Here is a 20,875-nt window from a genome sequence, read left to right on the forward strand (position 1 = left end):
GCGAGCAGCGGGACGGCCGAGCCGAGGGGGAGCCGGGCAGGGCGTTTGGCGAGCAGCGGGACGGCCGAGCCGAGGGGGAGCCGGGCAGGGCGCGGGGAGCGCGGCGCAGGGGGCGGAGCCGGTGGCTCCCGGGCCGCCCGAGCCCATCTGCTGCCGGGGAGCGCCGTGGTCCGGCCCGACCCTCCCGCCCGAGGAAAGCAGCGGAGGAGAAAGCAGCTCTCCGGTCAGTTCGGTAGGTGAGGTGCGGGAATCTCTGCTGGGTGTCGTCCCGCTGCCCCTCGCGCTTTCTGAACTAAGAGCGGCCCGGGTTGTTCGTTCCTCTGATGGATAAAGAGAGGAGCCGGGTAATTAAAATTAGCCAAAATATTCTGGTTTTCTAAATGCTGTTTTTTTTCTCCTCTCTGCCTGGCTTCAGGGATTGTAAGAGCTGGTCTGTTCAGGGGAGGAGGGCGTCTCACTTCTCCGCGTTTCAGGAATTGCGGTCCCCTGCTTTGGACAAACGAGTTTTCCAAGTGCTTTGTTTCCAAGGTTTCGGTGCAGACCGCATCCATTAACGCCCTGCGCCTTTGCCCCACATCCCGTCCTAAAGAAGGGTCTTGTCGGGGTTTGGGATTTCAAATTCCTGTGATAAACGTGACCCAAAATTCAGTGTAGTTTTGATGTATGTTCTGTATAACCTTTTAGCAGATTCTCCCTAAACTTCTGATTTCCTGGCAGTCGATTATGTTTAAAGGAAAAAAAAAAAAAAAAAAGGCCAGAAAATTATCAGGCTTTTTGTGGCCCTTTCAGGGTCTTTCTCATGCCCTGCTGAGCCTTGGAGGGAAAACTCGCGGCCACTCGAGCACTGCGGTGAAACAGCCCATTCAAAGGCGCGCCGTTTCCTCCCGCCCCTTGTTCCAGCAGCCCCTCCTGGCTTCCTACTCTTCCAAACTATTTTTTTTTCCTAAGGGAAAAGTGTGGGATATTTCTTTTCTTCCTCCACTCTTCCCACACAAGAAACTCGCAGATCCGGCTGGGAGTTTCTCCGCTCAGCCCTGCGTTGCAACACGGGGACGCGCCCCCGAGAGCGCCGGGGCCGGGAGCGGCTCTGCCGGGGAACGTGGGCACGGAGCTGCCGCCGCCCCCAGCGCCTCCCGGGCACCCCGCCGCAAAAATCGGCCGGAGAAATCGCGCTAGGCAAAAGGAGGAGAGTTAACGCTTTCATAAAGGGTGTTTGCGCTAAGTTTAAAAAGAAGTATCGGGGTTTTTTTTTGTCTGTGCTCTTGGCCAGGCTGCGGAGCTCCCATGGGGGGAGGCTGGCGGCGGGGGATGTGCGGGGACGGCCCGGCTGCTCCCGCCTTTGTTCCCCCGAAGGGGCGCCCGCAGCCGCATGGCTGGAAGCTGTTCCCGGCCTGCCGCCTCTCCCAGGCCGCCAGTGCCCCGGAGGATGGGGATGGGGATGGGGGAAGGCACGGTGGCGGAAGGACCACCCTCGGTCTGAGCTGAACTGGGGGGTCGCGGGGCTGCCAGGAGGCGGCCAGAGCCATCGGGGGGAAGAGAAATCCCGTGGGCACGGCGGGGTGTCCTCCAGCCCGCGACTTTCCCGGTATGTTCGATTCTCCTGGGTTTCGAAGGTTTCGGGGGAGCTGGGGATGCCCTCGTTGCCGTGCCGGGAGGCGGGCGCGGGGCAGAGCCGAGAGTTCGGCCGGGCTGGGGGCGGCGGGGCCCCGGGAAAGCGAGAATGGCAGCGCCTCATCTTGCGGGGGCACAGAAAACACCTGAGCTGTGCTGGGGACAGTAGCTTTGTCAACTGCTTCTGCGCAAGATTTTGGGAGTATCCAGAGATGGGAGACTGGCATTACGCCGGTGTAAGCAACCACGTGGAGTGCAAGACAATGATAAGAATCCCTGTAACTATCTTGGCTCGGCAAGGCAGTGGAAATCTCGGTACGTGCTGCAGCATCTTCATCTCGGGACTACCCAGGCGCATGCCTGAGGATCTCCTAGCAGCAGTGTTGAAACTACCAGTGCAGCTGTTGAAATCTGGTTTGTATGATGCTGTCTTGTTCTCACTTCTCCCTGGTTCTTGCATTTCTTCTAGCAGTTGGAAAGGGAAAAGGATGGGGCTAGAAAAGGAACAGATTGGTTTTTTAAAAGGAAAACAGCTGCAAACTAAGGGCTTTTTTCTTTTTTTGTTGAATAGGACAGGAGACAGCAAGTCACTGTTGATAACAGCCATGGAATATTCTAGCAGTATTCCAGAAGCCTGGACTGTCACATAGAGCTGGGTGCTGCTCTGGTATTATTGAAGTTACTGGTTGTTTTGCCCAGAGCTAGTTTCATGGAAGTCCATAGTCTATTAAATACAGAAATGTAGTATAGCAGTAAAAATGTGGGCTTTTTTGCAGGTAAGGGGTTTGGCGTTTGTTTCTTTGTTTTTCTGCTCAGAAATGTAATAGTATCTGCTTAGTGGTTGTCTTCCACTGAGTGAAACAAAACTGTATCCCTTTCTCTGAGATTCCAAATTATTGAGAAACAAACTGGTTGTTCCTGCTGACCAAAGCAGTAGTTGGGACAGTCTCTCTGACATCTGGCCAAACTGGAGTAGTAAGTATGGATGCTAAGAATGGTAATTCACCTACAGGTTAGGGACAAGCATCCACAAAACCTTGCAAGTCATGGCTTATCATTGGAAATGCCAGTGGCTGATGTGTTTGGTGTCACTCTGCACCTACAGTGTTACAGCATCCAGGATGTACTGAGATTGTCTCTGCCATGGTTATCCCTCTGTCCCTGAGCAGTTGTCTAGGTAATCCTCTCAATTGAAGATGTTGGTTACTGGAAGTGCAGAAGTACTGAGGGAGTTTTGTTGGTGGGAAACCCCTGTGGCATTGCTGTCACTGCAGTGGGTCTGGCTGGCCCTTGGGACTGGCAGGAAGAGATGGAGGGAAGCAGAACATGATGGATTAGCATTGCACTGCCAGCTCTTCCTTCCACATGGCACTTGCAGAGTTTAGTCATACCTTCCTTAGCTTCCTCAAGTGAGGCTATCTCATTCAGCAGATCTCAGTAATGACTAATATTTTAATTCCTGTGGAAAGCAGCATGGTTCACCTCTGTCAGGTTGGCCAGAAGTGAAACCAGGATTTTTCAATGATAAAGGAGACATATTTGGATTCACTGCAACATAGTCAACAGGGAAACCACCATAATGCATGGAAGTAGGATGATGACACGCCTTGATCTGGGAATTGCAACATTTTAGAATGAACCTGTCCTGAAGTTCACTTGCTGCTTGGTTGGCTGTGTAGTCTGATCTTCAACACAGAATTGTGGCTTCGAGATGCTGTGACTGCTACATGCCCAAATAACTAAGAAAATCTAACAGATCCCAAGGCTGCTTAAACAACCTGCAAACAGATGACCTCAGAAGAAGGGAATGTTGTTGTAAGCAAAAGCAACTAAGTTGGCAGGACTGTTGAAGTGCACATACATGTGCACACAGCAAAGACCACGGGCTGTAGGATTTCCTACCTTGGCTTTCTGCAAAGCAGTTTCATGAGGACAAGGTTGCCTGTCTGGTACCAACTCCAGATTTCTCAACGTAGTTTAAAACTTGAATAAAAAATGGTCACTCAGAACTCCCAGGAATGCTGCCATGCTCTGAAGGTAGTGATCACCTTAAGGTGAAGCAGCTCAACTTCACCAACTCAGGTGAGGCAGGAACTGGGAAATAAAGAACTTCTTTTGTCAACACAGAGTATATTGTTGGAGGTGCTTTGGGATATGGCAGCAAAGGAAGGGATTTAATTGGTCCTTTGCATTTAGAGCTAAGGAACGTTTCTTCAAATTGAACATGGCATTGGCCTGCTAACACTGCTCATATTTCTTCTCCTATTGTATCCTGCATCATTTGTTTCTTCCAGTCTCACTTCCACCAAGACCTGAGGAGGCTTGTCAGACAAAACAGACCTTTCGTCTTAGGGCAGAAGACTTAATTTTGCTTGTTCTTTAAACTGCTACTCATCAGTAGCAGTTTACAAACAGTGCTGCAGCCCTGCGCCCTCAGCCTTCGATTAGTTGTGTTTTTGTAAGGAATATGAAACAGACAAAGGAAGGATGAACTTTCTGCTACTTGACTTGGTTAACTAAAGGATGCTTAGTCCTTTAACTTTGCACCAGACTGTGCAATCCATGTGTTTTATTATTAAAACCACACAAAATGCATTCACAACTCTTCCTTGTAACTCTTCTGACTTTCTAATAACATATTTATTCACTTCATTTTTGGTAGGAAGCCTTCTAGTGGGTAATAAGGGTCGCATAGGTATCATACCTATGACTAATTGTTTTATGAGGTTCCACCTGCTTTGTCAGCAAGACCTGAGTAAATTACAAATTACAAGACTTGTGGTAATTATAAATACTGGCTTTCCAATGCATTGTTCCCTAAGTTCAACTTTCTAGAATGATCAGACTTCTTTAGCAATATCTTTAAGTCATGCCTTAAGTCATCCCTGCCTCGAAAGCAGCTACTCCCATCTTTGTACCTTCCTTCCACAGTCCACAGACTGGTGTTTTGTGGTTCTATGTCTCACTGAATTGCATTCCAAGTTTCTACTTAACTCAGTTTCACTAAATTGTCCTCACGGCAGTTCCTAATCTGGTGCTGTGTGTATGCAAGTGCTGTAGGTAGTTTGTTACATTCTTGGCCTTATATTAATCTTGCAAAGAAGGGTGTATGTGTATATACACACATACATACAACAGGCATGTATTTTTATATATGTAAAAATACTATTTTACTGGCTCTTGATGTTATTGACTAGTATGACCTATTATCCTTTTCTCCTAAACCGAGACAAGCACTTCTTGTTAAATGCAAATGCACAGGTTCCTTCGTTTAATTTACAAAGACTGTCATCTTGGAGAAATCTCACTGCTTATTAAACACCTTGGGGGAGTTTTGCAGCTCCTTTGTTTGACTTTTCTTATCTGATTTGCATCTTGAAGCTAGGCCCGAGGAACTCATTGCTTAGCCCTCTGTTTTGCGGCTTGTGGGTGCTTGTTAGCAGCTCTCAGTGAGGGCACTTGCGCCACGGTGAGCTGGAACTGCAAGGTGTTGCTCCTCAGTGGCTGCAGCTCAGAGCTCCTTGTAAGTGCATGGGCTGGGGGAGGAGAGGTGCTTTACTTTGCTTTTCTGCCCTGAGCCTCTGCTCGTCCTGCTCCCCATATTTAATAACAACTAAAAGCAGGCAAGTATCTCCGGTTACTTGCCTCCCCTTGTTGCATTGGAGAAGAGACTGTATAAAAGTCAAAATTCTCCTTAGTTCCCACAGAAGTAAGAGAAGATTAATGGAATTTATCCCAGCCCATTTGCAGACAGGCTTAAACAAAGCCTTGCACCGCTATTATCCCAACCAATCTGCAGCTCCTTTGTATATGCTGAGGTGGTTCTTGATCCACATTATCCTAAAATCTGAAATGTTTACATCTTTCTGGCTGGCTTGAGGCAATCATGGAGACCCTCAATATGCATGTAGAAACCTTCAGTACTGAATCTCTTTTTAAATTTTCAAAGAACTATCAGCTTGTGATGTGAGATATTTGACTGTCTTGAAAACTTTAAAATGAGCAAACTACATGAGAGCCTTGAAACTTTGGTAATCTTATAAAATAATTGAAATTAAACATTTCACTACTGAACTAATGGAAAGGGATAGCTGGATAGATGAATCGAGATCTCACAGAAGTGCTAAATCAGTGGTGAAACATTATCTTCTCTGGTCCCTTTTGGTGGCCAGCTCACCAAGTACACTTATAACAGCAAAACTGCTGTCTTCTATAACCCACCCCTCTAACTGACAGACCCTTCCCAAGAAATGGGATCTTTTATACAAATAGAGATTGGAGAACATGAATCTTATGGGTCTGGATAGTGCTTTTTTGTTTAGGAGTTGGGTTACTCGAACTATCTCCCATAACTCTTAACATTTCTTCAGTTTCAATGCTATAGCTATTTTTGGCTTTTCTTAGGTGTGTAAAGATTGTGAATGCTTTCGAAATTGAAGGCTGGAAGTTAGGAGAAATGGAGTCTAATGTGTTGCTATTTCTACATAATGATTTGCCTCTAGTTAGGGTGTTTTTAGTTGAATTTAAGGTGCTGTTTGTGTAACCTAAAGTTTTTTAACTTCCACTGTATATCTTAAATGACTGGTACTTCATGCTTTTATAGAAAAATGTGTGTATGTATAGTATATACAAACTTCACATTTACACAGCATCTGCAGTTTTATCAAATTACTGCTGAGCTACCCCAAATGGTAATTAATCTTTTAAGAAAATAACTGCAGTACAAAATGCTAAACAGGAAGTGAATGTGTGATCAGACAGGCTGCTTGCTTGATTCAAATAGATGCATTTCCTATTATCATTAATCAGAAAGCTCATTTTTCATAATTAATTATGTATGCATGTGCTTCCTTAGATGTTGATAGAAGTATTGTTTTTCTCCACAGAGCAGCTTCTTTTCTAGGCTGATCCTACAGTTCAAACTACTAGACCTTTGTGTGTAAGCGTGTTCTTTGCTTGAGGTACAGCTTTGTGTGTGGTGGATTCAGTGTAGCATTGGACCTTGTGCTTGCTGGGTGTGTGTATGTGGTGGGGAAAGCATGGCCTTGAAACTGCAGACCTGGATACCTCCCTGACAACAGAACTGAAAACCAGGCTGTGTTCCTGGTTGATGGAAGAGTTTTCAGTAAAAGTGGTGTCAGTTCTAACTGACGGGATCAATCATAGGATGGGAATGAGCACCAGTGTTCTGCAACTCAGCTTCCTCAAACTCTTGTGTATGTGGTTTGCATATTACAATCAAATCTGCAGATTTGTCTCCCTGGGCTCTACTTGTAGGTTTGGGAAAAGAAACTATCAGAGGAAAGGATTTGATGCTGAACAGGGTGATGCAGGACTTCTGTCATGCTCAGTTGTCTATAGACCATAAATGGTATCCGGATGGTAAGTCAGCATGAGACTTGGCTGATTTATGCAGCTGAGATGATTTGGAAAGTCTTGATGGAATGACACCCTGCTGTGTGGACTCAATAACTCACCTCTGGTCTGTGCTAACATCAGTGCAGAACAGGGAAAGCTAATCTAACAGAGCACTAAGAAAACCCACCAGCTCCCATACTGGTAAGTTGACCAGCATATTTGACATTTTCAATTCCAACATATTTTATCATCACTGGTCTAATTGAAAGAGAAAAACACAATCATTTGGCACAAAAACACCCTGCATCTTAATCTAAAGCTGAACTTGCAAATTCTCATTTTTCTGTCTTCCTGCCTCAGTGCCTTACGTGGTAGTGGCCCATGCAACATCCAAGCTCTTGCTGCAGTATGGGACATCCATCTGGAGTTTGATGCTGAACTGGGGTCATAGGCTACAGTACTGTCTGAGGGAGAGGCATAGACTGGAAAGCAGATGAGAGAATATTTACTCTGGAATGAAAATCTTAAAACCTAGAAATGGCCATGGTACAATGGTATTAGCCTTCTGTTTAAACCCTTCACACACTTTCTAACTCACTGCATTTTTTGTTAAGTATTCTTACTGGGCAAAAGAAAAGTTTCTGAGAGGCCCCATAGAAAGGCAGCTTGAACTAGTCTTACAGTGAGTTGTCAGTCTGAAACTTGACTTCCTTTTTTAGTTTGGCAGCTAGCATGGAAAAAGTCTGCTTCAGATAATTGTTCAGCTTGATCTTCAGGTATGGCCTGCTGACTGGAACAGAAATCACTTTGGGTTTGTGGGGAAAATAGGCAGGAAATAACATATCTAGATCTAGCTGCAAATAAATATTTGAATGGGGTTACTTAAAAGAGGGACCCAAAATATTTTTATTAGGTGGTACCCTGATGTTGTAGCTCTTCAACTGGAACATGCTATGAAATTGGGACATTCAGTATTAATACCTAAGTGGGGAATTTTCAATTTCTTGTCTTCCAGTGTTGAGCTTTGTACTGGACCCTTAACTGCTTGATATTTTACAATTGCTTTCTCTAGTATGGGGAAAATAGTTTTCTTCAATGTTCAGCTCAAAAGCTTGCCATGTTTAATGGGATGTCCTTCTTATAAGATTGTCTGCAATCCACTTTTGTAAAGAGGTGAATACACTAATGTGGGATAGAAAGTAGCAGTGAGCCCTTTGTAATGCCTCTTGTGGTCCTTGCCCACTTTTGCAGGCAAGCTGTGTTTATTATATCCCGGGATTAAGTGATATTACAATCACTAGAAACTTTGTTACACCACTTGCACAGAAGCTTTCAGATAAGACTCCAAATACAAGCAGAAATGATCTACTGTAAAATGGAGAGGGAGGTGGTTTTCCAGAGGCTGTAGTAATGGAGTAACATTAACAGCTGCAGTTAATGTGCTCTGCCCCTTTGCTACCTCTTTTTGCCTTGGTACATGCGAGTAGAAAGGAATGTGTGCCAGTCTCGTATGTCTTTAAATGCTGGCACTGCAAAAGTGAATTTACGTAAATGCAGACTGCTGCTCAGCGCATCATTAGAGCTCACTGCTGCCAAAACAGATGTGGTGGTTGTACAATAGGTGCCATTACAGCCTTTGTAGCTGTGTCTCAGAGTTCTGACTTGTCTGTGTGGGTCAAGTGCCTAACTTAGTCTCTCCTCTCTTGAGGACATGTGGCCTCAATCATGTCACTGACAGACAGAAACTTCAGAATATTATCCTTACTGTCAGTGAAAAGAACAGGCTCTTTTCACCCGATCTGCTGCATGCAAAGCAAAAAAAAATTCATGTTGGTGCTTGTGCATTTTATGCAAAATCCCTTGAACTAAATGACTCATATTTTGGAGACTCATTCTGGAAAGTGCCGTCCTTCCTTCTAGCTTGTATGGGGAAGAGACTGAAGTGGAAATGGGAGGTTAAAACAACTGAGAACTGCAGTCTAACATAGGCTGGTGCTTGAAAGATGTGGTCCTGCTCCTCTCCTGCCATCTCCATAGTGTCTGTTTTGGGTAACTGATCTTGATGAAAGCAATTTAAAAAGGCAAATCTGTCCTTTCTGGCAGATGTTTCCATTTACATTGGCTTGTAGCAGCTGGGAAGCTTTCAGCTCATTTTAGGGGAAACTGAAGAAATAATTCTCTTTCTTTCCACCCCATAGTTACAGTAAGTGCAAAACCTCTGTAGAAACTAAATCTCTATTGGCAATTAACTGCTTCCTGGCAGTGCTAAGCATTTACAACCTGTTTCTGCTTCCAGCCCTGAAGGAATTGAACTGCTTTACTCAATTGCCATCTAAAGCTTTGCCATCCTCTTAAATTCTCTGCCAACATTGCTCAGCACTTGCAAGCTTTAGCCATCAGTGAGAAACAGCAATTGGACACAGCTTCAAATAGCTCATTTTTCTAGGTGGTGTTGTAGCTATTCTGATACAGAACTTCCCTGGACAAGTGCTGTGCTTCAATGCCCATTGTTTTTAGTAAAGGGATTCCTCTTGACTGAGCAATTACAGAATTATTTAAGGAGTTTGTGTTTTAGAAAGTGTTGGATGTTCACCTTCATGGAAAGTCAGGTCTCTGTTCAACCTGAGAAGTCCTCAATACATACACAAAGAGCATGTAAGAATGCTGGTGTACCATCCCAGGAACCTATGCCCTCAGCAGGAGCTGCAGGCAAACTCAAGAGCTGCAGGTGAAGCTTGCCTTGGAGGCTGCAGAAGATGGGTTATATGTTCTTGAAACAAAATTTGCAAAGCTACTTTCAGTCATTGCTGCATTATGTTCCTTATTGATGCAACACCTGTGACCTGATTCTAAACTTTTCATAGATCTTTGGAGCACTGGACTGTTTTTTTGTTAATTCCATTGCCATCATGACCATGTTTTCCTACAGGATACTTGTCTGAATTGGCTTCTGTTCCTCAGCAGTTTGGACAGAACAAGGTGTGACAGGGGAAGATTTGACATTTTTGAAATTATTTTCTTCGCAGGCTGTTTGTGACTTCTTTTCATCTTGGTGCTTGCAAACTATATAGGAAGGCAGTCTTAGGTAAGCAACTTACTGTATCTCTTTTCCTAAAGTGACCTGCTGTCACTATGGCAGGAAGTCCTAGAAGTGGCAGAAACTGTTCTCCATTTTGTGACACAGCTCACACAAAAGAAGATCCTGAAGATTAGTTTCAAAGCAAGCGCTTCATATATAAGAAGTTTTGCAAATATTGGGATATGAAGAAGGAGGACATAGGCCAGGGAGGAGATGATAGATAACATGACTTGTAAGACACGTCAGCAACAGAAAAATCATCAGAGGAACCTAGGTTACATAATATTGTAGCTAAAGCTGTAAGCAGCAAATTCCATTCAGGCTTTGCTCCCATTAACTTAGACACATACGTTCTAATCTTCAATTAATCAATATTAATACAAAATCTTGATGAACTTGTGTATTTGATGTGTGAACTTGACTAGATTTCCTTTGGACTTTGGTATAAACAGTACATAAATCAGTACTAGAGATGGAAAAGTTCAATTTCACAGGAATTATAACTGTTTAAATTGCATCAAACACAGCAAAAATGTTTTAAATTCTACTTAAACAAAACTCTCAAACATATCAAGGTGTGTTCTTTGGACCCCACAGCCCCTTTCTAAACAGATTTTGAAAGCTTCAAGAAAATTCAGCTCATTCTTTTCAGGATTGTCCCATCCTTACACTAGGCTTGACACATCTCTCTGAATTTAAAGCCAGGCAGTGATAATGTTGACCCATGCAGCTTTAACTGCAGCATATCTGCCTCTGTTACCTCTGTGGCTGGCCACATTCCTTTAGTGATGTAGAAATGGTGTTGCAGCTTAGAGGACATCTCATGTCACCCTGTGAAATCTGATGTCAGGATGGAACAAGCAGGATGGAGTGCAGCTGAAACAGGAGGGATCACCTCCACAATGATCATCTTTTAACCTGGGCATCCACTCCAGTGTCAAACAAGCTAATATGGAGTAGCTCATATGATAGAACTATCCTGACCTTAAAGCAAAAGCCTGTCCTAGGGCTCCAAAATTTCTGTAGGACCAGAGCCTGGCAGTAGCCTTAGAATTGAAAAGACTGAAAGCTTTAGAAACAATGTGTGTTACATTTGGTTCTACAAAAGAAAACCTTATTGTGTACTTAGGTTAGGCACAGCTTGACCTCAATTAGCCACTTTCTGATACTTCTTTCAGGGATTCAGCAGGTTGCTTTTTGGGGATGGGAGAGGATGGGAAAAGATGAATTTGGATTGTTGAGCAACTATATAAACTCCAGAGCTGTTGCAAGCTGTGGAAGAAGGTTGATGTGGTAAGGAGGAGAGGACAGTGACTGTGAGGCTGTCTCCAGCAGCCAAGGGCAAAACATGGACATAGAAGGCAGCAGCTCTTCAGATTACTTCTGTTTGGAACTAGCTAATGTTTGAGGTTTTCAATCTTTCTGGTAGGTCTTCTGAACTTTAACAAAGAGTTGCTGATGTGAAATGGCTAGTTGCTATAAGTTGATTGTAAAAAATGATTCTATTTAAAATAGTGTTTCCTGGTATATCTTGCATTGCCTGGTAAACTCACTTGTGAGCTGAACTTATCTTCTGTCCTAGGTGGGAAGAGTAAAAAATAACTATACACTATGATCTTTGTCCTAAAATACATGCTGTGCTGGGATGTGGAGTACTGAAGCCCAGCTTGTGTATGGTACTGCGTGACAAAATTTGTATCTGGGAGTTTTGAGATGTTCTCTCTGGGCAGTCTTAGTTGGTCACTTGGGTTCAGGTTTTTATCAGGGTGTTGTTAGTTGGAAAAAAATCTCTATGTTGGCTGTCTTTTATGTAAATGTTGTCTCTTTGGGGTTCTTCCTGTGAGGGTCTGTGCCTCTGGTGTCTCATGTCTACGGTGTCTTTAATTTTCTTTAGGATGTGTCTTGTCTGTCTCTCCTTAGTTGACTTTCCAAAACTGTTCTACTTCTATCCTGAAATAAACTTCATACTGACTTTTTTCAAAAGTTAAAGTAGGTCCCTAAGGATTTGCTTTTCCATAGTGGTCACTCTACAAACTATCGAGTTTGCAAGTCACACTATGCCAGCTCCTCTTTCACCCTGGGGTATATTCCAAATGCAAAACACAGAACAGTGAACAGTTGCTACAATGAGTCATGCTTGTGGAAGTATTGAAAGGTTAAATAACAAACTCCTTTAGCAAAGACAGGATTGCTACAGGGTGGCAGAAGCTTGCAGTACTTGCAACTGGGGGTTACACCACAGGCAGCTCTAATCTTAAATCTGCCGGAAAGAAAGGAACTGTGTGTGGATGCTTGGTTCTTACAATCTTTCTCCAATCTTAGAGAGGATCTAACAGCTTTCAAACCACAAGTAAGAAAATGAACAACAAGAGGAAAAACACCTTAATTATCGTCAGAAAAATGACTGTCAAGCACTGTTTTATCTCTTTTCCATGGTGTTTCCTCTTGCTAGGGAGAACACATTGGTGAGTTGGATTGTTTTCTTTTCCTGGAATGATGAAATTTAAATAGCAGTAAATAGCTCCTGTGGTGTCTCAACCTGTTTTCCTGTTAAGGGAAGGAGAACATGACTAAGCCCAAAGGCTGGGTCTTGTAAATGGGCTATAAAAAGTTCTGACAATCAAAGAGACTCTACTTGTGTATTTGTACCTTCAGTACACATCTCTGTGCTTTTTGGAGAGAGATGGTGAGTGGGTATAGACCACCTTCAATTTCATCAGTATTGCTCATCTACAGTCACATTTTAAAGTTTTACCTGAGAGGTATTTTTCTGAGGAGGATTCTGAACAACTTTTGCCTACTAATGGTTCATCTAATTCCACTGAACTAGAACAAAGAAATGACAGATCAGACTGTTCCAGACCTTAGCCAGTTAATTTTATGGGTTGGTGGGGGTTTTTTTTTCTTTTTTTTTTTCTTTTTCTTTTTTCTCATAGGAAAAGCTTGAGTTCTCTTTCCAGCATCTCTGACTTCAGGAAGAGGTGCTAGGGAGCAGAAAACCAAGTCTATGCATGCCTCTTGTCCCCTGCTAGCTGCTCCATATTTAAAGCTGTTTCCATGATGTGTTTTTGTGGTGGATTTTTTTGGTGGGTGTGTGGGTTTGGTTTGAGTGTTGTTTGTGGTTTTGGTTTTTTTGCTGGAGACTGCTGTTTTTCCCTAGTGGGGAATAACAGTCATGCAGGTTAGTCTCACTGCTAGCTCACAGTGACCGTGTCCTTTTTATCTGTGGTGTTGACTGTTGTCTCCTTTTACCAAATGGCACTGGCAATTGCAGACTGTTTCCCAAACTTCTATCCAAGTGTAATCTAAAAAAGTTGTCTTTGGTGATGAGTATCCCTGTGTTTAACAAGGTAAACTTTGCTCCAGGTGGTTAAATAGATTGCCTTGTGCTCCCTTTGTTTTCAGTCTTCTGCTTTAATTTTATCATGATGGCAGTGAACAACCTGACTGCCTGGTATCTTCAGACCCACTCCTTCAAAAGGAACTACCAAATGTTGGGCTTTCTATAACACTCCAGCTGGTCTGCATCCCTGTGCTTCATCTGAAACAAGAGTAAGCTTTGCAGTAGTGTTCTATTGTAAAGTTGCTGAGTTTATAACTCTGAGGTGCATTGTTTAACTTCATGTTTCCAAAATAAAAAGGGTTTAAACTGATACTATAAAAAGCGCTGACTGGCTTTTATTCACCAAACTGCCCATACAGCTTTTCTGTTATGCATTACAATCTGCAATCCTCAGATACACCAATGCATGGTTTCCATTTTGAGCAGCTGGTCCCCTTCCTGGAGCACCACAACATTCCCCCAGGTTTTCTTATCAGTGTATACTCTGCTGTGTTCTCATCATGCTTTTCTAGTTGCAAGATTTCAGCTGGCTAAAACAGTCTCAAAGCATTTGTGTTGCACATAACTTCTGACTTGAAAGTGACAGCTTGTGTTCTCTTGCTTCAGGGGTTGTTTCCCTGCAACAAGTGCTTAGTTTGTGGGATGTCCTTCCTTACAGTGCCAGTCCTACATTTCTTGCTTGACGCCTATTTTTGGCTTTTTTATGGGATGGACAAGTAGTTACTACTCCAGGCTGTTCTTGCTTATTATACAGCAGAGACAACTCTGGCTACAAGAACCAAATTTTAAACCGCAGGGCAGGAAGGGCTGCACTTGGGTGACTTTTTTATGCTTTGGATTCTCCACTTAATAAACCCCGGCTGGTGGCAGAGACAGCAGTGCTCTGAGTGTGAGCAGTGCAGTCGTGAGAGGCCTACCTGTGTCAGGGGTGCCTGAAGGGCGGGCCGGCCAGTCGGTGTGTCGGTGTGTCTGTCGCTGTGTCAGTCGGTGTGTCAGTCCGTCTGTCAGTCTGTGTCCCGGGTCTCAGGGCGGGCGGTCCCGGCCGGGGCTCGCGGCCCCTCGTGTCCGTTGGGCCCAACGGCCGCTCCCCTCAGGCCCCTCAGGCCCCTCAGGCGGGGCCCGGCCGAGCAGCGGGGCCCACCCGGGGCTGGGCGGCGAGCGAGGTGAGGGACGAGGCCACGGACGAGGCCAGCCCGGCATCCCCAGGGCTGGGGGAAAAGAACCGCGGGGCGGCGGGGCGGGGACCCCGAGCACGGCCAGCCGGGACCCCCAGCCCTGGCCCCGGGAGCAGCCGCAGGGCCCCGCCTGGCTTCGGGTTTAGACCGCCGGACCTAAAGACAATTTGTAAACCCGCTGTGGTAGGGTGCGGCGTTCTCCGGGATTAGAGGAATTTTAAAAGATTGTCATCTGCCGGCTAAAGGCAGTGAGGGTTTTTAAGAAAGAAGTTTGTGTGTCAGTCTCCTCTCTCACTGGCCTCCACTTGCTCCAGGCCACTGACCGCCTCTGACTTGCTGCCAGTCGGTTCTTTTTTTCTGTTTTTAATTTTATTCTGGGGAGTGGGAGGGATGTGTATCTGTGGGTGGTGATGGGCAGTGATTGAGAAGTGATTTCCATCACCAAACCTAAACCCAAATGTGTTAATAACAGCTCATTTAAACTTTTCTCCTCTCCCCCTTTAGAACTGGCAGATGTTCATCTTCATGAAGGAAAGAAACACTAGAAATTCCAACTAGAACTGTAGTGTTTGCTTCAAGATGCCCCAAAGGGAAAATACTCATCTGCAAGTCTCATCTTTCAAAACTGCCTGTGTTCTTTCAATTAAAGAAAAACGTTTTTTGAGAAAGATGACTTGTGAAGTCTGTGAACAAAGCTGTCTTCAGAAGGATACTGAATGAAAGACATCATGCCTTACAAGGGACATTTATCTTGAAGGGTGACACTGTGCTCTTAATCTAAAACACAGGCACTGTAAAAACACCGATCCTGAACAAGAATAAGGATTATAAAAACTGCATCAGAATGTTTGTTAGTCCCAGAAGAGTCAGAAAATGCCATTTTTTGCAGCTATGTGCCACTTGCTTCATACTGTGTCTCATGATTTTTTGGGTACCGTTTGATAATCACATTGTGAGCCATATGAAGTCCTATTCCTACAGATACCTCATAAATAGCTACCATTTTGTGAATGACAGCCTGTCTATCAGCAGGGATAACCCAAACAGAGTATCAAGCTACTTGATCAACCACAGAGAGAAATGTCAGCAGCAGGATGTCCTTCTCCTCTTGTTTGTGAAGACTTCTCCTGAAAACCGCCATCGAAGGGATGCGATTAGACAAACTTGGGGTAATGAGAAGTACGTTCGTTCTCAACTTAATGCCAACATTAAAACCCTTTTTGCTTTAGGACGACCAACAGACCGTCTGCAGAAAACACGGCAGCAAAGAGAACTTGAGCTCGAAGACCAGAAATACCAGGATTTGATTCAGCAAGACTTCTTGGATACCTTTCACAATCTTACTCTTAAATTGCTTTTGCAGTTTAGCTGGGTGAATACCTACTGTCCTCATGCCAGGTTCATTATGTCTGCAGATGATGACATATTTATCCATATGCCAAATCTCGTTGCTTATCTCCAAAGTCTCACACAAATGGGTGCTCAGGATCTCTGGATTGGTCGTGTCCATCGTGGATCCCCTCCCGTAAGAGACAAGAGTAGCAAATACTATGTTCCATATGAAATGTACCCGTGGCCCTCTTACCCTGACTACACAGCAGGAGCTGCATATGTAATATCAAATGATGTAGCAGCTAAAGTTTATGAGGCTTCATTGACTCTGAATACAAGTCTTTATATAGATGATGTTTTCATGGGTCTCTGTGCCAATAAAATGGGAATTGTACCACAATACCATGTATTTTTTTCTGGGGAAGGAAAGGCTCCATATCATCCCTGCATTTATAACAAGATGATGACATCTCATGGACACGTAGATGATCTTCGCCAGCTCTGGAAGCAGGCTACAGATCCCAAAGTTAAAAAGATTTCTTCAGGGATTTGGGGTAGAATGTACTGTAGACTAGTCAATATTGTGCTTCTTTGTAAACTGTACTATGTGGACACTTATCCTTGTTCAGCTGCGTTTTCTTAATACTTGAATATCTGCATTGAAGATCCACTGAGCCAAGACAGAGCAACAACATTTTAGGTGTTTATCCAAAATGTATGTAAACATGGAAAGAGGTAAAATTTACACGCGAATACTTGGGGTGGGCAGAGGGAGAGGAACAAGATGGTCCCAGGGTCCCAGATTCTGTTCAGAGACTTATTGGAATAGCTCTCCTGTTGTACTTCAACTTTTTACATTGTAGCCTGTTTTTCACACTCTTCAAGGTATGCAATTCTGGATTATAAGTGAACTGTAATGGACTTGACTTCTAAACTTTGAAATGCTTGTTGAAAATACCCGTTTCTTTGAACTTGTCAGTAAAGCTATGAGAACTAAGGCATGTGGCAAAAAAAAAAAAATCTGTTATATCAGAATGGAGTAGACCTTTCAAAGCATGAGGAAAGTGGAACTTCTGACTTGATGAATGAGACTATCACACTAGTTTAAGGTAGTGCAGACTCTACAAATATTCACCATCTCTCAATACTTCATACAAAGTCAGTCTGGACCTGCACAGCTGACAAACAGGGAGAGCTGGAAGTGAAGACCTGCTACAATTGTTTCCTCAAAGCTCCCTAAATCTTTGAGATAGGGAAACAGTGTTTGGATGCCCTCTGACTCTGTGGTTTTAAGTAACAAAGGAACCACCTTTAGAACCTGAAGCTATTAAAAACCAAATATTACTCATGTGACTGGTTGGGCCAATATTTCTCTGTCTTCCAAAACCTGAATCAGCATATTTAAAAAGTCCAATCTTTAATAAGCAAATAAGTTGAGTTAGTTTTCTTCTAATAATGCTTCTGCTTTCCAATATTCTAGAGGTGGAAAGGAAGAGAAAAGTCCCTGGGAATGTTACTTAGAGCTAGTTAAAGACTTAAAGATTTAAAAAACCAAAATCTCGTGTTTGTACTAACAGAGAGGAAGGATATTTTCTGTACAAACTTTGATTTTGCATTGAAGGGATAGGGAGATGGTGATTCACACAAACTCAGTACACAAATCATAATAACTAAAATATTTCTCCTGAAGTCAAAATTGTCTTTAAAATTTCAGGGTTGTTTGTGTCCACAAACCCCTGTGCCTTGAATATATCTCAACGTTAATATCACTTGCAAAGGAACAAAATGCCTGTGCTTTGTAAACCAAAACAGAGCTAAGTGACATGCAAACTGCAGCCCTTATGAGCTGTCCTGTGGTGCCATAAAGATACTGCAGAGAACCAGAGTTATAGGCTGCCTGCAGTCCCTGCACAGCTCAGTCATGGTGCTTCCACGGACTCTCAGGACAGATATCTTAGTTGCTAATTGCCAAACCTGTGGCAGCTGTACAGGACTTGCTAGTTTGAAGCTGTGAGTAGTAAACTTGGTTTAATTAACTGCTGTGCTACTGTTTTTGGAGCTGTACTGCAGGTTTCTGGTTTGAATGGATAATGGCATCTGTCAGTGCAGACAGAAGCCAGGAGTGAGCTTGCTGACTGTTCTCTAAGCTGTTCAGATGGAGGGTAGCTACTGGAACTAAGTCAAACATGTAACTTTCTATAATTGGTTTTGCAGAAGGAAGTTAATAAGATTCCTAACTGGTCCTAAATGTTTGGTATATAAAGACCCACAATTAAATCATTTATCAGTGTCAGAATGACTGTATTACAGCTATACTTCAGAAGGAACAAATCCAGTTCCTTTTCTTGCCATAAACGAATGGATGATAGTACTGGGGATGTAGATCTATACAACCTGTTGCATACAGAGAAAATAAATGCACGTACAGAGAAAGTATTATTCTATATTGAAGGAAAACTAGTTCATCAGATTTCTGACTTGTGAGCCATTTAAATCAACAAAGCTGCACAGCAAAACTGCACTGCTAGAAAAACCACCCTGTTCACTGAAGGGAAGGAAGGTCTTCATATGCAGTATTCAACCCAAATGTACTAGTAAGACTAGACTCTTCCAGCATATCCATGTGTTGGGATTTGTTTTCACTCATACATGCAAAAGCAAAGTAATCTTTAAGTAGCTTTAACCAGCTAACATCTAAAATGCTGCTTAAATGTAGTTGCCATTATTTGGAAGTCACTATGGACCATTGAAATACTTTATTCTACAGTTGGTTTGAGCTTTGTTTGGATTGTTTCTTAGTCTTAAAAGGGCCTTGATGTTTGTAGTATGCATTTTCTTTTGCTGCAGTGAAAAGAAGTTGCTTGTTGAATAAAAAGGAAAGCATGAAGGCACTCCTTTCAAAAAATAGAAGAGACATAGAAACCTTCGTATTTTCTGGTTCTAAACACAAATTAAGATTTGTACACTTCCATCAGGAATCTTTTTTAACAATAGTCTCAGTGCTCCAATGCAGGGCTGATAGGTTTTAGTTCTACAAGTAAAACTGGATCAGCCTGAATGGTCACTCCTCATTAAGAGTTTGACATTGTTGCACAGCATATTTAATGCTAATTTTTTTTTTACCTGTTTGTTTGGTTTGCATCAGTTTCCCTTTGATATTACTAATTTTTATACAAAGTATTCAATATTTATTCTTAAAAATTGCTCTGTACCACAGAAAAAGTTGTTTTGTAAAATTTGTTTTGAATAAACAGACTTATTTCTTTTAAAAAAACCTAAAGAATACAGAAAAGGTAAATATCTCTTCTTGCTTTCTTTGTAACTGACAGGATCAGTTCTGATACTTTTAAGTGTTATTCTGAGTTCCCTTTTATAAGAGGATTTCAAACCACCTGTCACTTTCCCCCTGCCCCTGGTGTGTGCAAAAGGCAAAAATTGGTCTTCCCAAGAAAAGAGAGAGCTCACAAATTTGTTTACCAGGCTCCTAGGTCTAAAGCTGGATAAAATTGCCAGGTATCAGAAGCTGAACCTGTTGTTGATGTTGTAATCTGTATGTTCTCTTCAGGCAGCCGTTCCCCTGGAGATGTGTACCTATCTACACAAGATTTCAGATAATACTTTGCACCTTTGGAAAAGTAGCTGGTGATCTGGGGACCAGACATGGTATTTTTATAGGGTATAATTAAATTCAGATAATTACAATTTGTATGTCTCTCCAATTTGTCTGACATAATGTATCAAGTTAGGGTTTTTACAAATAGAGTCATTTGCATCAGGTAATTCCAGTGTATGAGACAGGGGCATAACTAAAGCATGAATTATCTAAATGATAGTGAAGAACAGAACAAAGGAAATGAAGTCAGGATTGTGGCATTTGGCTTCTTGCAGGGTGGGTTTTGTTGTGGGTTTTTTTACTTAATTGTTCCCTTTGGCCTAGAAACTGCAGTTCAGCTAAAATTGGGTTTGCTTGATACTTTTTGTTGAAGTAAGTGATTTAAGTGTCTGGTGCTTTATAATGCATTGTTAATAATCTTTTTCTCAAGATTTTGCAGAAACTTGAGCCTGCAGTTAAAAAACCCAGAAGCCCTCAGAGGTATATAGTCAAATGTGAATATTCTGAACACTATGAGAGAATCTTTTAACACTGGGGTTTTTTTGTAAATACATGCCAGGATTATTCTAATGAGTTCTTCTCTCACATCTTGTAATTAATGCTTCTAAGAGAAAAAAAAACCTGTAAAAAAGCCCCAACCCAAACAAAAGATAACTCTTACTTGCTTTTCCATCTGATAGACTTCGTATAAATGCATGGCTGTAAGTATTTCAGTGATTTCATTATTACTAATGATTTGTTAATCTTGGTGAAATTCAAAGAGGTTGTAGAGAAGGTACTACATAAATGCAGTAATTTGCATTCTAAGAAGAAGAAAATATATAGTGGCTGATATGTGCAGCCTTACCTCCTCCTTGTTGACAAGTTCTCATCACTTTCACTGGTCACCAGGACTCTGCTAGATCCTCCTTGACTGGCTTCATGCATCACTTCAATCTGAATGAGAAGGACATGTTAAAACTGAAAATATTTAATTGCTGATGCTTTCATTTAGACAACTTTAACTCTTTGAAAGAATAAAAACCAGAGCCTACCTAACCTAGAAAGTCACTAGACAAGTTGAAATAATTGAATTTTAGATGTGCAGAATTATTTTCTATTTATATTCTCCATCCTTGCTCATTATTGGCATGGAGGCATTCCTTACTCCAGGCAAAGTCATCATATTCTTGCACCGCAGGAGGTGAATTATCTCCTTGTGTAGATAATTACAGGCACAATAATCTGTTCCTTAGACTCTGGAATACTGTATTTTCATTTCCTGTCTGAAGCCAACCCAAAGATTTCACATTTTCAGAGTTCTTTATAGAATGTCTTGTGGAGAAATCTGGGAATCCTCCATGTGACTCAGAGAAGTGTCTGTG

At 42.7% G+C, this 20,875-nt stretch overlaps 2 protein-coding genes across 6 annotated transcripts in view; one reads left to right on the forward strand and one right to left on the reverse strand.

Moving 5' to 3' along the window:
• The window catches only part of MCF2L2 (MCF.2 cell line derived transforming sequence-like 2), a 115,293-nt gene that overhangs the window by 55,564 nt on the left and 38,854 nt on the right, over positions 1-20,875 (reverse strand). For all 3 annotated transcript variants that reach the window (XM_083868529.1, XM_083868530.1, XM_083868528.1), the window contains exon 15: positions 20,359-20,447. In XM_083868529.1, coding sequence (XP_083724655.1) covers positions 20,359-20,447 — 89 coding nt within the window. The remainder of the gene's footprint in view (positions 1-20,358; positions 20,448-20,875) is intronic.
• Positions 128-19,145, forward strand: B3GNT5 (UDP-GlcNAc:betaGal beta-1,3-N-acetylglucosaminyltransferase 5). 3 transcript variants are annotated; one of them, XM_083868531.1, is made up of 2 exons: positions 128-232; positions 15,071-19,145. In XM_083868531.1, exon 2 carries the CDS (start codon positions 15,411-15,413, stop codon positions 16,539-16,541), a length of 1,131 nt encoding a protein of 376 aa, XP_083724657.1. In that variant the 5' UTR covers positions 128-232; positions 15,071-15,410; the 3' UTR covers positions 16,542-19,145. The 3 variants fall into 3 exon arrangements, with proteins under 3 accessions (XP_083724657.1, XP_083724658.1, XP_083724659.1); XM_083868532.1 differs by having other exon boundaries at positions 155-223; XM_083868533.1 differs by lacking the exon at positions 128-232 and adding an exon at positions 275-344.

The sequence above is a fragment of the Zosterops lateralis genome (assembly GCF_965231275.1).
Source record: "Zosterops lateralis genome assembly, chromosome: 10".
Classification (NCBI taxonomy): Eukaryota; Metazoa; Chordata; class Aves; order Passeriformes; family Zosteropidae; genus Zosterops; species Zosterops lateralis.